This window comes from Symphodus melops (assembly GCF_947650265.1).
Source record: "Symphodus melops genome assembly, chromosome: 6".
NCBI classification, from domain to species: Eukaryota; Metazoa; Chordata; class Actinopteri; order Labriformes; family Labridae; genus Symphodus; species Symphodus melops.
In genome coordinates this window covers 6697981-6714194 of record NC_136696.1, presented here as the reverse complement: position 1 = coordinate 6714194, position 16214 = coordinate 6697981, and the positions used below count along the sequence as shown (strand labels likewise).

The window sequence follows — 16214 nt, the reverse complement described above, 5'->3', positions numbered from 1 at the left end:
ATGAACATCAGTAACTCTAAAAAATTCTCTCTAAACTTTATAAAATCATAGCCACATCAACAACCTCCATCACACTGACGCTGCCTCCCAATCCAGGACTTCTGGACACAAATCAATAACAGCTTTTTTTATGACCAACAATACAAAGCTAAAACTTATACAATACAAAACCATCCACAGAGCGTCTATCAAACAGTTCACTTATTTTGGCTCACAGTCACTGAACTCTCCTCAATCCTGGGCTGCAAAATCCCCCCCGTCAGCATCACTTTCTCTGCTCGGAGACACAACACAAATCTCATACCCAAATAACCACAGAACCCCACTACTCATCTCTCTAACTATCACCAGGAAAATCATCTATTAGAACTGGAAATCAAATAGAGCCTGCCACATAACCCATTGGACCAACTAACTCATAGTAAATCACAACATGTCATGATCTGGGGTTTTTGTGCTTCCCACGTGTGTTTGTTGTCTGTTTTCCCTGTCTGTCTGCTCCTCCTGTGTTTTCCCTTCCCCCCCTGAGCTTGAGTTGTTTCAGGTGTTCTCACAGGTGTGGATGATCATCATCAGCTCCACTACTTAAGCCGGCTCTCTCCATGCAGTTGGCGCCGGATTATTGTCTTCACCTCGTGGTATCGTACCTCAAATCAGGCTCTCCAGTTTTTGTATTCTGGATGTTCTCGGTGGTCTCCTTGTACTTACCCTCTCTGTGTTTTTCCCCTCGTCAGCTCCTTGTCAAGACTTACCTGTGCTCTTGTATCCTGTCGTCTGCTCATCCACTGTTCGTCTGCGTGCATTCACCTCACGCATGCTGGAATTGGGTTTTTGGGATCATCACCTGGATTATTGTTGCACCGCTCACTTTTGAGCTTGGACTCTCGCTCATCTTTGTCACTAGTGTCACTACCCCTTGTTATATTAAACTATTGTTAAGACTGCTTGCTCTGTTTCTGTGTCGTGCATTTGGGTCCAATTCTGAAAACCACAGAATAATCTGGCCACAATGGACCCAGCCGACCAGGAATCAGATGCTAACGTTAGCTCCGTTGCTCCGTTTGTTCCGGCCCCTGAAAGATACAAGGGGATTGTAAATCCTTTTTATTTCAATGCTCGCTCATTTTCGAGACACATTCGCTCACATATGACTAGTGACCGCTCTAAAATAGCGTATGTTTTGGGGTTGCTTTCAGGCAGAGCGAGAGCTTGGGGAACAGCTTTTTGGCACAACCCTCTCGCCAGCCACGTTGAATACAGGCGTTTTTCTGAGGACATGATCTCCGTGTTCGATCACCCCGTGGCCAGCAAAGATACAGGCAACCAGCTACTCAGTCTTTGTCAAAATTCCTATAGTGTGGCCGAGTACTCCATTGACTCCCGCACGTCAGCGGCTGAGCTAGGCTGGGACGATCGGGCCTTACAAGGCATTTTCTTTAAAGGGTTAAACGTGGGTGGTTTAGGATAGCATGGTGGGTTGTCCGGAAATGGGTAGTTTACAGGAGCTCATCACGCTTGCTATCAAAATTGACAACCGCTTTCGGGAAAGAGGACGTAAGGAACTTTGTGAAACCTTGTTAAAACAGGTTGGTTCTTTCGTCACTAGCTTGGCTCAAAAAGACATACCACGGTCTGAAGTCCAACCTGAGGTCCCTATGTAGTTGGGATGTAGTCGGTTAACTCCTGCCGAAAGAAGTAGCCGTTTCTAGCTGAGACTCTGTATTTATTGTTGCGAGGATGGACATCGCTTAATCAACTGTCCAAATCGGTTGAACTAGCATGCTCACCAGTTGCAGCAAGATTTCTGTTGGATCAGACGACCTTTAGCTTAAAAGCACCTCCATTCAAATCCTTATTAAGACTGACAGTCGAATATGATTCTTAATATAAATCAACAGGGTTTAATCAGCACTGAGACGTTACCACACAGGCTCACAGCTTTTGCTTACCGTTTCGTCTCTTTTGGAAAAATCCTAAAAGATAACTGTTTTGCTTGTCCCCTGTCTGCCATCTCCAAAGCTTGTAAATATTACCACCATCTCCCGCTGAAATTTGAGTCACCGTCTGATACGCTGACGTAACGTTAATCACTCAGCACTGACAATCAGACCTTGCACGCACACGGACACACAGACCTAACAGAGAACCAATTCTGACTCGAGCCCCGGTAAAAATGACCTGACGACGCCCCCAGTTTTTAGTAAAGAGAAGGCTCTCACGCTCCCTCCTCACAGACCTTATGATTGACGCCATTGATTTACTCCCGGGTGCCCCGTTTCCGACCAGTCGCCTTTCCAACCTGTCAGCTCCCGAGAGAGAGGCAATGGAGGGTTACATCACGGAGTCCCTCAACTCAGGTTTTATTCGCCCTTCGTCCTCTCCACTCGCTGCAGGGTTTTTTTTCGTCGATAAAAAGGATAAATCCCTCCGGCCATGCATTGATTACAGAGGCCTCAATAACATCACAGTTAAAAACAAGTACCTGTTACCCCTTATCAGTTTCGCCTTCGAACCTCTTCAGGGCGCCACCATCTTCACAAAACTCGACCTCCACAACGCCTACTATCTCGTCCGCATCAAGGAAGGGGATGAGTGGAAAACAGCGTTTAACTCTCCTCTGGGTCATTTCGAGTAACTGGTCATGCCGTTTGGGTTAACTAATGCCCCTGCTGTTTTTCAAGCACTAATCAGTGACATTCTCAGGGACTTTCTGAATCACTCTGTGTTTGTCTACTTGGACGACATTTAGATTTTTTCTCGCCCGCTAGAAGAACATGTAGTGCATGTGCAGAAGGTTCTGCAGAGACTATTAATGAACAGACTTTTTTTGAAAGCTGAAAAATGTGAATTTCACACATCTTCGGTCTCGTTTCTGGGATACATCCTGGAGAGCGGGCAGGTGAGACCGGATCCTGCTAAGATCGAGGCGGTTATGGAGTGGGACACAACTTCTCGCAAACAACCACAGAGATTCCTGGGCTTCGCCAACTTCTATCGGAGATTCATCTGTAACTACAGTCAGGTTGTAGCACCTCTAACCCAACTCGCCTCTCTCACTGTGCCTTTTTTTTGGTCTCCTGCAGCTAGTCTTGGACCTCAAGACTAGGTTTTCGTCCGCGCCTATTCTGGTGCAACCGGATGTTAAGAGACAATTCATTGTGGAAGTGGACGCTTCGGACATTGGTGTGGGGGCAGTGTTGTCACAAAGGTCTTCTAGTGACCAAAAACTTCTGTGTGCCTTCTTTTCACGCAAACTGTCACCTGCTGAACGCAATTATGACGTTGGAAATCGGGAGCTAGTAGCTGTGAAGCTAGCACTGGAGGAGTGGAGGCACTGGTTAGAGACACCATATGTTGTATGGTCAGACCATAAAAACTTGTCCTACATTCAGACTGCCAAAAGACAATTCACGGTCACTTACAGACCTGGAAGCTAAAACATTAAACCGGATGCTCTCTCGAGACAATTTTCTAAGGACAAGGAGACTCCGAGCTCAAATGACACGATTTTACCCTCGTCATGCCTGGTGGCCTCTGTGACGTGGGAAATCGAGTCAGTGGTCCACAATGCTCAGAGGTCCCACCCCATTCCTGAAGGGGGTCCTAATAACTGCTTGATCAAGTCCGTTCACAGGTTCTTCAGTGGGGACACTCGTCAAAGATCGCCTGTCATCCTGGGGTTTCTAGGACTACTGACCTCATCAGGAGACACTTCTAGTGGCCGTCGATGAACAAAGACATAAATGAGTTTGTGTTAGCCTGTTCCATCTGTGCCCGGAGCAAGGCATCTCATCGTCCACCAGCAGGTCTTCTTCATCCTCTCCCAGTGCCTGGCTGGCCGTGGTCTCATATTGCTCTGGACTTCATTACTGGGTTACCTGTCTCTGAAGGTAATACTGTTATTTTAACCATTGTTTTTTGTTGCCTTACCCAAGTTGCCCTCTGCTTCCGAGACCGCTGAACTGCTCACAGTTCACGTCTTTAGGTTGCATGCTATTCCCTCTGACGTTGTCTCTGATAGAGGTCCACAGGAGGAGGAGGAGTGAAGCTGGATTTCCAGATCTCTGATTTTAGATCACTCAGTGATTCGAGACTTTTATCGGGCCAACCCTGGTATACCGCCAGGAGGCGGTCATGGGGGGGGGGCTACTGTCATGATCTGGGGTTTTAGTGCTTCCCACATGTCTGTTTTCTCCGTCTGTCTGCTCCTCCTGTGTTTTCTTTTCCCCTCTCCGTGTTTTTCTCTTCGTCAAGACTTACCTGGCTCCTGTATCCTGTCGTCTGCTCGTCCACTGTTCGTCTGTTTGGATTCACCTCACGCGTGCTGGAATTGGGTTTTTGGGATCGTCACCTGGATTATTGTTGCACCGCTCACGTATGACCTTGGACTCTCGCTCATCTTTGTCACTAGTGTCACTACCCCTTGTTATATTAAACTATTGTTAAGACTGCTTGCTCTGTTTCTGTGTCGTGCATTTGGGTCCAATTCTGAAAACCATAACGCAACAGAAATAATCATAGCTAGCAAAAAGAACAATTTATCAGCCTGGAATCCATTGACAAGTCACCAAAATCTCAGAAAACTCTTACCTCAAACTAAAGTCACATCCACCAGTCCATAAGTAATATCCACACTCCACCCCTTATTCTCCACATAGTATTTTTCTTATTTGTGTTTTCCTTCCTTCTTTACTTCAGACATATTATACATCTGTACCCCTCAAAACACATTCCCTGCCCTCTTTGTATAGCCATCCAACTTACTAGATATTATACAACCCATGCTACCATTGTTTTCATTATATTCTTGTTAATGTTATTAGTATTTTATTTACCCCAATCAATTTCTATGAAAACTGTGGTATCATTTCCAATAGGCATCGTCATTATCATGTATCTTTTTTTTATTTATTATTAGTATTAACTCTTTTCATTATTTTTTTATTATTATTTTGCAGTTGTTTATTCTCTTGCTTTCCGCTCAACTGCTAACTTTGATGCATTACACTGCCACACACATTCATACATTTCCTTTACACTACATCAACTTATTACTTGACTTTTACATCTACTTTAACTGTATTTGTCTTTGTTAGTGTTTTGCGTATTTTTAATTGTTTTTTTTGTCTATGTGCACATTTTTGTTTTGTACTTGTTCAATTATCACAATGATAATAAAAAAATAACCAAGCCAGACAGTCCCACAAATTAATCGACATATATTTTCATCAAATCAATCAATTCCTTTCCTTAATCAAAGCAGAGTTATAGCCTTTGGTGCGTGCAGCATATCAAATAAAACATCTCTGCTGTCTTCATAATGGCCTCATGTGCTTAACCTCTTAATGTAACTTTAAACCTCAGTGTACTACTTCCTGCCTGCTCCACTTGCGTGTTTGATGTCTCTACTTAGTGTGTATAGGGTGAACTTCCCTGAATAGATCACATCTGGAGAACGTCTGCCACCAGCTTTTGATCTTTTATTTGTAACCATTCTATACATTTTCGTAGGCTACAGTAAGCACGTTTTTGACATCATTATAACCAGCCATCTGATCTACATATGACTTCAGTAAATGCAATTTGAACCTTTTCCACACCATTAAACATGATTCGTTCTGGTTTATAACCCAGTCAGCAGCACTCCTCAGACTTTCCAAATAAAACGGATCCAGCTGTGTGCGGCTGTGCGCCCTCCGTGCGTCACACTACTCTGCTGTTCAGTGTACAGGGCAGACAGCAGCGTCTAGGACAAGGAAGACAGAGGAAAAATGTCCGGTATCATGTTTCTGTTGGTGTCTCTGAGTTTAAGCTTGTTGTGGGTGGCCGGAGGCTCAGCGCGAAGCGGGACTGTGGTCCTGCGGGACGCACTGGAGAGGAACCCGGTCAGTCTCAACGACATGTTCCGAGAGGTGGAGGAGCTGATGGAGGACACTCAGCACATACTGGAGGAGGCTGTGGACCAGGTCTGCGTCATCTTTTATTCATCCATACAAGGGCTGTGTTGTCTATGGCAATGGAGAGAGTGACACATTACTACAGTTACAGTTGCATATTGTTGCGTCATAGGCTAGCCTATAGCTGGTCTATTATAACAGTGTTAGATCGTTAAGTCACATCAGTGTAAGTCACGCTTAAATATTTGGCAGTCAGTTTACATTCGACCACCAGGATGCGGTATTTGAAACATTACGCATAGTTTCCATGTATGCATAATGTCTGATCCACAGCATGTCGGAATCAAACTTAACTTAGTAAATGCTAAAGTCTGTATCTTATCAATTCAGTCAACAAAGGTCTAACTGAATAACACTATACTGATTGTGAAAGAGAAACTTAAACACAACCTATTTCTGGTAGAAGTTAGACTGGAAGGCATCAGGTCTCTCGATTGGAATTTATAATGTTTAACAGTGAGTCTCACTGATTTAACTGTCATTATTACTTTTTAATTATGTGAAGCTTTCTCTTTATTTCAAATGGAGATAATCCTCGATCAGGCTGTAAATCAACAAACTCGCCAGAGTTTCCAGACTCTAAATGCTGGGTTAAACAACTCAAACTGTGTCGTTCTTATTTAAAATTAAAATTAAATTAAAACTAAATTAAAATTAAATTAAAACTACTTAAATTAAACTAAATTATGACCAATTATAGCAGAGACAAGATGCTTAAATCCATAGTGAAATCCAGCATGGAGTGTGAACTGTTAAACCCAGGTGGTTGGGCTATATAGGCCTATTGAACCCAAACTCAGGATATTTATATTGTTATGGGTCAATTATTCCACATTATAAATCTTATATTCTAAAGTCATAAATACCATAAACTTTACAAATAAGCACATCCAAATTAAAGTCCCAGACTATTTTACTGGCCTGGTTGTTGCAGCAATTTTAGACAAATACATTCTTACAAAATTTGCAAGAACATTATGACGACAATAAGAGACCCCATTATGATAATAGTATTGAAGTGATCAAAAATAAAGAAAAAGAGCATCAAGACAAAAAAATAAAGATGAACTTCAACATATGTCCAGGAGGAAGGGAATGACTCAGCTGTCTGTGCAACCCTCAGAGATGGAAATAAATGTTGACATTTAGATGTGTTTGAACAGCTCCATAGGCCAGCATTGTGATGATGATCAACAGAGATCTCTCCCTCCCTGTCCTTCATATTGGAGGCTGCTAAAACAATCCAAACCATGCCATTCTGTTGTGTTGACTTGAAATGTCAGATGTGTTTATGTCTTAAAGAGTAATAAATGAATCCACATGAATCCTGACATTTAATCCATCAGATAACTACTGAGAGTGCAAAATCCTCTCTAACATCGCTGGATCTGATTCCTAACTTCCACAATCAGACAAGCAGGACCACAAAGGATGGAGACAGAGTGGTTCAGGTCCTGGATAGAGTTGATAAGGTAGGAGTCAGCTTTCAACAGTATGGAAAAATGTGTTATGTGAGACAAAATATGTTTAACTTTAAAAGATGCAGATAAAAAAAACAATATACCTTTTTTTTTTTTTGCATGTCTGAAGTGTGATAGAAGCTTGTTTCTTTTTTCATTTAAAGGAAACCAATAATGACACAGGAGTGAGTCATCTCTCACACAGCCACATGGAGCTGTCTGGCCAGTGGAACACAGTGGATCACGTGAGTCTGTTTCTCTCCCTGTCTGCTCTGGGTGAATAATTAGAGAACTATGGGCCTAAAGCATTCTGCCATGTGTTTCCTGTTGATTGCTTTCGCTCCATCCTGATGCTGCTGAAATGAGTATAAATACACAAAACAGCTTATCAAGATGTGGTTCTTAATGGAACAGGCTTTTTGACCAAGTATATTCTCTGAAGTATAGTGTGCACTTTTCAAGCTATTAGCCTGTTGTCTCATGAGTCTGGAAATATGCGTTTGGTTTTCAGGTCATAAAATAAAATCCAACCACCCAGTTTTGTTTTTCTTTTAGTGGTGATGATGCAAACAAAAGGAGAGAATCTTCATCACGTTTCCCACATTCAAGTCAGCATCAGTCATTGTTTACTTTTTTTTTTTCTTTTTTTTTTTACATTTATACATTTTTTACAGTTTTAAAGTATGGGGTATGATTAAATGTTTCCGTCTTGACATGTTCCCTCATTATTGTAATGATGATGATGTCTGTATGAAGAAACAAATTGGTGCCGAGCTTTCTGAAACTGTGGCTGTATTGTCTCAACTTGTTTTGATAAAGAATAAGATCCTCCAGCAAACACATCTAGTTTATATATATACAGTTTTAACCAACAGGAGTCCAGCTTTCGTTGAGGCAGTGCTTGCTGCTTGCCGACTCTTTAGCCATTTTACTTCACAACAGTGCTTCTGATCTCTTGCTTTCCTGGCAGCCGTACAGAAGGTGGTTATGTTAATGGAGGCTGCTGCTGGAAAAAAAAATACCAGGGAAGCAAAAAACCCTACAAGCCAGGCCAGTCTCCTTCCCACCCAAAAAGACTAACTGTGTAGACGTTTTCCCCTCTATGGTTTAAACTTGATTTTAAACAAGGACGATAGAATGCAGTTTATTTGATTGATTCAGCTCTTTATAAAAGACACCCAGAGAAAAAAAGGTATCCTTTTAGTTTGTCGAAGACTCAGAGTATAAAACTGAGATATGTATGGTAGAAATGTAAAGGCTTATTCAGTGTCTGTATGCTGTAAGGACTGTTGTCCCAATAAGATTTTTGATGATTAATCTCTTGAATGCATGCATTTTTACAAATTACAACACGATTAATGACAAAGATCAATGAATTCAAGTCATCAAATAATAAATAAACTCTCAACTACACCTATCGTAAAACCAAAGGCTTCTTGAGGTGTTTGAGCCTGAGCCATGGATCATGCATCTTTTAATACCCGATCAGCTACTGATGTAAACCTTGAAATGTATCTCACACTGCATGTAAGCCTTCAACATTACTCTTTTTTTTAACACATTTCGTCATTATTTATGAAAAATAGGGTGAATCTTGACAGGGGCCCCTAAAAGTAGCACTCATCCCCATCATGTCAGCCTTTGTCCCAATGCTTACTCCTCGTCCTCTTCTTCCTCCTAAAGGGGTATAATTCCTCTACATTTTTCTTACTTTCATTAACAAACTTTGGTTTTCACTGCAACAATGCAACACTCAGCAGAGTAATGACAGTAAGTGCTGTCAGATGGGACCCAATGGGGAGGTTTCCTACTGTCAATGCAACATTGTTATATTTTGGGCCACTGCTTTGATTTAAGTTTCTGAGTGCACAGGGGCCTCCTACTGGGGGCCCCAAGCAATTGCCTGATGACAAGCAGCGCCTCTGAATCCAGACTGTAGTGTTTTTTAATTAATTATCAACGAATAATAATAATGACTTATGTGTGTGATACAGTGGATGGTCTGATCTCGTCTTTTTTAAGCCATGTGTTAGCTATTCCTTGTTATGTCATGCATTTGTAGAGAGATGTAAAAGTGAGGGGGCTGATGGGGGTTTGGTGCATTGATTAAGAGCACTTCTGGTTGCTGGTTCAAGTCCCGACACGGACCAAGTCCGAAAATTGGTTTGGTAGCTGGAGAGGTGGCAGTCCACCTTCTGAGCACTGTCAAGTTTCCATTGAGGAAGGCCCTGAACTTCAAACTGCTCTGGAGCACTTGTTGTGGGCAGCCTTCTCACTCTGAGATCTCTCCATTAATGCACGTCACCTGTTTGGGCACAAGTGTGTATTTTTTTAAATACGTTTCCATTTAATAATAAACAGAGTGTAAACCGAATTTTTCTCTTGTAGGATTAATAAAGTATAAACAAGTTATGATATTCATGCCATCAAAGGCATCTTGACCTTGACTGTGGTGGAAAATAAACTCTTAACAGTAGAAAGCAACATTTCAATAGCTGAGTTGCATACTTACATAGTCAGCATGCTTTTTAAAAGATTCATAAAGGAAATATTTATGCACATTATATTTTGATATTTGTACATGCCTATGTCTTTATTATGAGTTTTAAATTATGGTTTTAAAAACCAATAGCTTGTGGATCTTGCTGTCTCTTTCTTTGACAAAGTCTAGTCAGCCTTAATGCTGGAAGCTGTTGCAGGCACTTGGCTCTGCTTCAGCACTGATTATCCAAAGGGAATGTACAAAGAAAGGGAGAGACTTTTGAAAAATGAAATGGAGAGTTCACAGTCGGCTGTCGCTTTTGGCAGGCAGCGTTTCCTCTGGCCACTGAGAACCACTCAAACTAAATCTCAAATATCTAAATCACTTTCAAAGCAAATCCCAGCAAAGTTTTGGTACAAGAGGAAAAAAACATCAAATGGTAAAATTCTTTCAAAAGTGCTCCCAGCATACACTCAACCATTTGTTGCATGCAGTTATTATGAGGTGAAGCCCCCTTTGTACAACTGAGATGTTGCAGACGTCTATCAGATGGTTTCCATGGAGATGGGCTTTGGTGGAAAGAAACATTCTTTTAAACCCTGAATCATATGAAACTAAAAAGGACACTGAATAACTTTTACTAATACGTACACCACCGCGTTTGGTTGTCTGCTTTTTGATGGGATAACATGTTTTCTATAAGGTTATGTCTCTGTACAACACAACAAAGCAAGCTGAGGATTGAAAGCAGATCGTGTGAACATTAAACCTGATCAACATTCTTTGACACAATTGTTCGATGTGCATTGTAAAATATTTTTGAACGTTTCTTTCCCTGAAGATACATTGTGTAAGCCGTGTTATCTCTCAATCCAGGAATGCATGGTGAATGAGGACTGTGGGGATCTGAAATACTGCCTGTATGAGATAGAGAACTCCAAGTGCCTCCCCTGCATACCGACAGATATGGTGAGGATTGAGTCAGTGTTGTACTTTGTGGGTTCCGTTGTTGGTTCTTTAAACCTGCCCTGGTGCATCTTTTTCACAAAACATTTGTGTATTAGAAATTTGGCAGTAACGAACCCTTATTGACTTATGCCATTCTGCAGTTTCCTTAAGCCTGAGGATCTTTTCCCAAAGCGTTTGGTTCCCGTTAACCTCATTCTTAGTAAGAGGGTGCAGGCGCATACAGTGTGGTGTATACAGCAGGTGGATTTACTCACACACACAAATATTCAGGACGCGCTGTACTTCAAAACACAAGCACCACAAACACACAAAAACTTTCACTACCAGCACCCTGGTAAAATTTCAATGTTAACTTTGAGCTTGTGTGTGAATGCAACCGATTATGTATAGTAGAATTCCTTTTAACATTATATGAGGTTGAACTGTATTAAAAATGGTTTCAATTCATCAGTTGACCAAAAATGTGCCTCACATGAATGGATATAGCTTCATCTGTTTATTTTTGCAACTATTAGATGATTATTGCAGCCTTAATGTGCAATTTGTTAAGTGTAAAAATACAAGGCTTTACCTTCAAACAAATTTAAAAGCAGTGAGATAACATATTCGTTTCAGGTTTCATGTTATACAAGACTTCAAATGGATTATAAACAATATTTGTGTCGAGGAAATTATCAAGAGTTGACTCCACACAATAAGACTTCTTAGACTCAGATGGCTCACGTTGAACGTTTATACATCAAATGAATCCTGCAGGAGACATGATTCAATATCACACTTGTGGTTCAGTGTCATGCTCAAACATAACTGCCAGACACTTCCAAAGGCTCTGTATTTATTCAAAACACTTTACCATTATCAGGGTCAAGCCGCATCAGTGTCAACGCGATGGGGGGGCATTTGCAGGCCGTGCCCCCCCTAGCAGTTACCCAGCCCCCCCCCAAAACACATCGCCCCAAGATTTGTGATCTTGTTTTTTGCTAGGGAACCCCCAATAGTCAATATATCTCCAAGTATCCAAGGCAGTATATATAGTGACATTGACATTGTCTTCTCAATCACGATATGGAAAAATAACTAAAAAATCAATATGATTTTATGCTCATTCACAGCTGTCAAATGTCGCATTAGATTGTGTTTTGCATGAGTAGCTCACTATTCACTCAAAATTGACGGCAATTTTACAAAGAGATTGATATTTTCTCAATCAATTCTGGTTTGGCTTATGATGTCATCAAACGTCCACCAATTACAGGTGCCAATCACTAGCTAGCGCCAGTCCACAGGCTAGATGTGCACAATAGCCTAGTTGATGAAGAGCAACGTGAAGTTGAAGGTCCAAGGAATGATCATGCTGCCACGTGGCAAGCGAGCCTAGGGTTGGCTACATCCACAAAGGTGTGCGTGCAGGCGCGTGCGTGCAGGCGCGTAAGCGTGCGCAAACTTTGCTCCGCAGAGCAGTCTTAATGCCCCCCCACCAAACTTAGGCTGGAGCCGACACTGTGCCACATTGACTTACCGAGACTAAACTATGATGTCAAGAACCCTGGAACGAACAACAACTCTCTCCAGACATCCTTGCAGATATCAAGAGGAGCCATTGATTCTCCCAGCTGTCCTTGGTGTCTAAATTCCATGACATTTGTATTTTCATGCACATAAATCATTAGCACCTTGTCAAAATGGTACCTTTTTTTGGTTAATGCACACAAGTTTGGTACAGCAGTGTTTTAAAACAGACAGTGCTGTGGTGAGTCATGAAAAAGGGACTCGAAAAATGCAAGACATCATATACATTAATTGAGTGACCCTCAATCACTCGGGGGCGACAATAGCCCAGTCTGTAGGGACTTGGGTTGGGAACTGTAGGGTCGCCAGTTCAAGTCTTGGCATGGACCAAGTCCAGCAATGTGTTTGGTAGCTGGAAAGGTGCCAGTCCACTTCCTTGAGCAAGGCACTGAACCCCAAAACTGCTCTGGAGCGCTCGCTGTTGGCAGCCCCCTTACTCTGAGACCGCTTCATTAATGCATGTCACTAGTAGCTATGGCTTCTGGCGCTGTTAGCTCTAAAATCCTTTATATGTGCAGTTTACTAACCCAAGCGGATCTACATCAAGGCAATCCCTAAACTATGATGGCACTTCTTCTGCAAACATAGGGCAGAAAGTGACAAGCACCCGCCAAAACTTGGAGCTCTGAAGCGGCAACTTGAGAGTCCATGTCCAAACAAGAGTATGGGTACAGAAAGCCATTGCTCTGCAGGATCCACAGCTGGATCCTCTGCAAAACGGATACTTCAAACACTCGGATGGCATGCTGAAATCAGTGACCACAGAGGTCCTCCAAGCCCCAAAAGCCTCCCTTGAGTTGGTCCAATTCAAGAGTAAATCTGCGGAGTTTAGGATTTAACCTGTACAATCATGTGTCAGTGTAGCTGCAAGTGCCAGAATGATGATGATTCCTAAGCAGTGATGCAAACTGTCTAATTAAAAAGGTTGCTTAATCATACTGTGGTCTAAATGTGCATGTTGATAGTTCCAAAACATCCAAGTTTTACATTAGCTAATTTTAAACTCAAAGAAAAAACTGATGTATTTCTATGGGATGATGAAAAAAGACGTGTTTTTTGAGGAACATGAAATATTAAATGTGAACAACTTTTCATTCTAATCATATTGCAAGAAAACTACTACACCAGGTCCTACTAATGCATAGACCTACTAATGCATCTATGGGTTAACATGGCAAAGTTGTGTAGCTTTCTAACTAGCACCATTGGATTCTCTGACCTTGAAAATGTGGGTTTAGCAGTTAAAATCAACAACAACAGCTTATTCAGAAGCTGAGATATTACAAATTACAGTTTCATGGCGGCCATTTTTAAAAATCCAAGATGGCCACCACATAGACATCTGGGCAAATGCAAACATTGATTTTCTGACTCCTTATACCATAACCTTTCCAAAAATGTATAGTTTAATAAATCCCCTACAAAATCCCACAAAATTATAACCTGCCATTGAACCTGAGGATCTTGTTTGTGCACAAGTGTGTATTTCGGTCTATGTGTGTTCATGTCCATTAAACAGAGTGTAAACAGAATTTCCCCTTGTGGGAGTAATAAAGTACAAATTATTTTTTATATTAATATTGAACATCTGATTAATGTACAAATATGAGCACTATCTCTTTTTTTTACTCGATCTACTTAGATCCATATCACAACGATAATACAAAGTTTACATGAATGCAGACACAGGCTATGTATGTTTTACATATGTTTGCTTATCTGAACGTTCCCCCCTCCCCCCCAGCCCTGCACTAAAGATGAGGAGTGCTGCTCAGAGCAGATGTGTGTGTGGGGCCAGTGTACAGTTAATGCCACCCAAGGAACAGAGGGAACTATTTGTCAGGGTCAGAGTGACTGCAGGCCAGACCTCTGCTGTGCCTTTCAAAGAGGTAAGCTTAAAAATTAACTGTCATCTGAATATAACACACTTCAAATGGTGTTTATGGACCACATGTCAGTTGTGGCTCAATGGTTTCTCACATTTATAACAAAACTGAAACTGTACTACTATATAATGTTGTTACTCACATACTTGTGTGAGGAGTTCTTAGCTAGTGACAAAACTGACCTGAAACTAACACCAATGCTTTTACATGATCTACGAAGGCCTAAGGGCTCATTAGCAACAACACTGACTATTCCCATAGTGTCACTTTTAATAGCTTGAAACTGCTGCCAGGGTCTAGGTGTTGACACAATGACAAATAACTTATCGAAGCAACGCAGACTCTGAGGTAGTGATTAAAAGACAGTCCTTTATTTATACTGAGTCTTGGTACAAAATTACAAATCCAGAGGAGCAGGCAAGAAGCAGGGTCAAAAAGTTAGGCAGAAGTCATTCACAAGAGGCTAATAGAAAAAAAACACTCGGACTAATAATCAAAAGGACCCATGTGCAGAAAAAACTTTCAAAAAAAATGTTTTAAACAAAAAGCAAAAAAACCCAAAACCTACTCAAAAACTTAAACCAAAAACGAGGAACAGGGAACATCCAAATAATCCTACAGCAGGGTACATTAGGCAAAAGACAATGAACAGACAACACCAGGCAAAGAACACAGAGGCTAAATAGACACAGGGGTAATCAAACACAGGGTGATCAAATACAGGTGAGACCAATGAGACAGGTGAGGATAATCAGGGTAATCAAGACAGGAGGGAAACACAGAGAGACCGGAAACCAGACAACACTGACGACCAGAACTACAACTTAAAACAGGAAACGCGAAAGACTGAACTAAGAAAGACACGAGGCAACACTAGAGAATAAATAAAATAGAACTCAAAACACTGAAATACAACATAAACAAAACCAAACCATGACAAATATTGGCAGAGGCTGAATTTAAAAAAGAAAATTAAAGGAAGATTTTGACCTTCCTGACTTTTCTCTCTCTTGCTCCTTCAGAGCTTTTGTTTCCAGTGTGTAATCCCAAACCACAGAAAGGGGAACATTGTCTGAGCAACCCCAACCTGCTGATGGACATGCTGGCCTGGGACCAGGAAGGTCCGAGTGACCACTGCTCCTGTGCTGACAATCTCAAGTGTCAACCTCGTGGGTAAGAGCAAACATAGTATAACCATTCAAATAAATTAAATTCTCTCTGAAAATGAATCATTTACAAAGATGCTGTACATCTAAAAACTCTTTTTATCCTTCTACAGGCGCCAATCTGTTTGTGGAGAGTAGTACTGGAGATGAAGAGGGCATGAGGAAGTTATACATATCCCCTATCATGAACTGCACTAACATCCTTACTGTGCATTAACCAAAGAGCAGCCCACCTGCTTGTCATCATTTTATTAAAGAACAAAATGTTGTTTCTTGGCTGGACTTGCACTGTACTATTTATGCCTTACAATATGTGTACTTTATATCATTTCGCCATTAAAAGACATGTTTTTAGTTGTGACTGAATATCAAGAAAATCAATATTCTTGAATACAAATGTTTAATATGAGACCTTTGATTGGGAACCAGTCCAGGGTACATCTCTGCCTCCCCATGACAGGATGAAAATAATGAATGCAGACATGGATGGATTCTATTTTTATTTTCTGAGTAAATCAAAAATCAAAAATACAAAAATGGCCACAAGAGGGCAAACATTGTCTTTTTTGTTTCTGTCTCACAAATGGTAACCTGAGAAATACTCTCAATGCCCTTATGGATGAAGCTGAAAGATATTATCAGCAAAAAGAGAGTTCCCTGCTCCTCTCTCTCTCTCTCTCCATTCAATTCAAATAAGCTTTATTGGCATGAAAGATCAGCAATTC

The 16214-nt window shown here is 41.2% G+C and overlaps 1 protein-coding gene across 1 annotated transcript; it reads left to right on the top strand.

The window, feature by feature from the left end:
- The first annotated feature begins 5566 nt into the window (after nucleotides 1–5566).
- Nucleotides 5567–15852, top strand: dkk3b (dickkopf WNT signaling pathway inhibitor 3b). The gene is made up of 7 exons (XM_079346552.1): nucleotides 5567–5966; nucleotides 7304–7429; nucleotides 7582–7662; nucleotides 10776–10868; nucleotides 14182–14326; nucleotides 15346–15496; nucleotides 15603–15852. The coding sequence occupies exons 1-7, from the start codon at nucleotides 5772–5774 to the stop codon at nucleotides 15625–15627; spliced, it is 816 nt and encodes a 271-aa protein (XP_079202678.1). The 5' UTR covers nucleotides 5567–5771; the 3' UTR covers nucleotides 15628–15852.
- The last annotated feature ends 362 nt before the right edge of the window (nucleotides 15853–16214 follow it).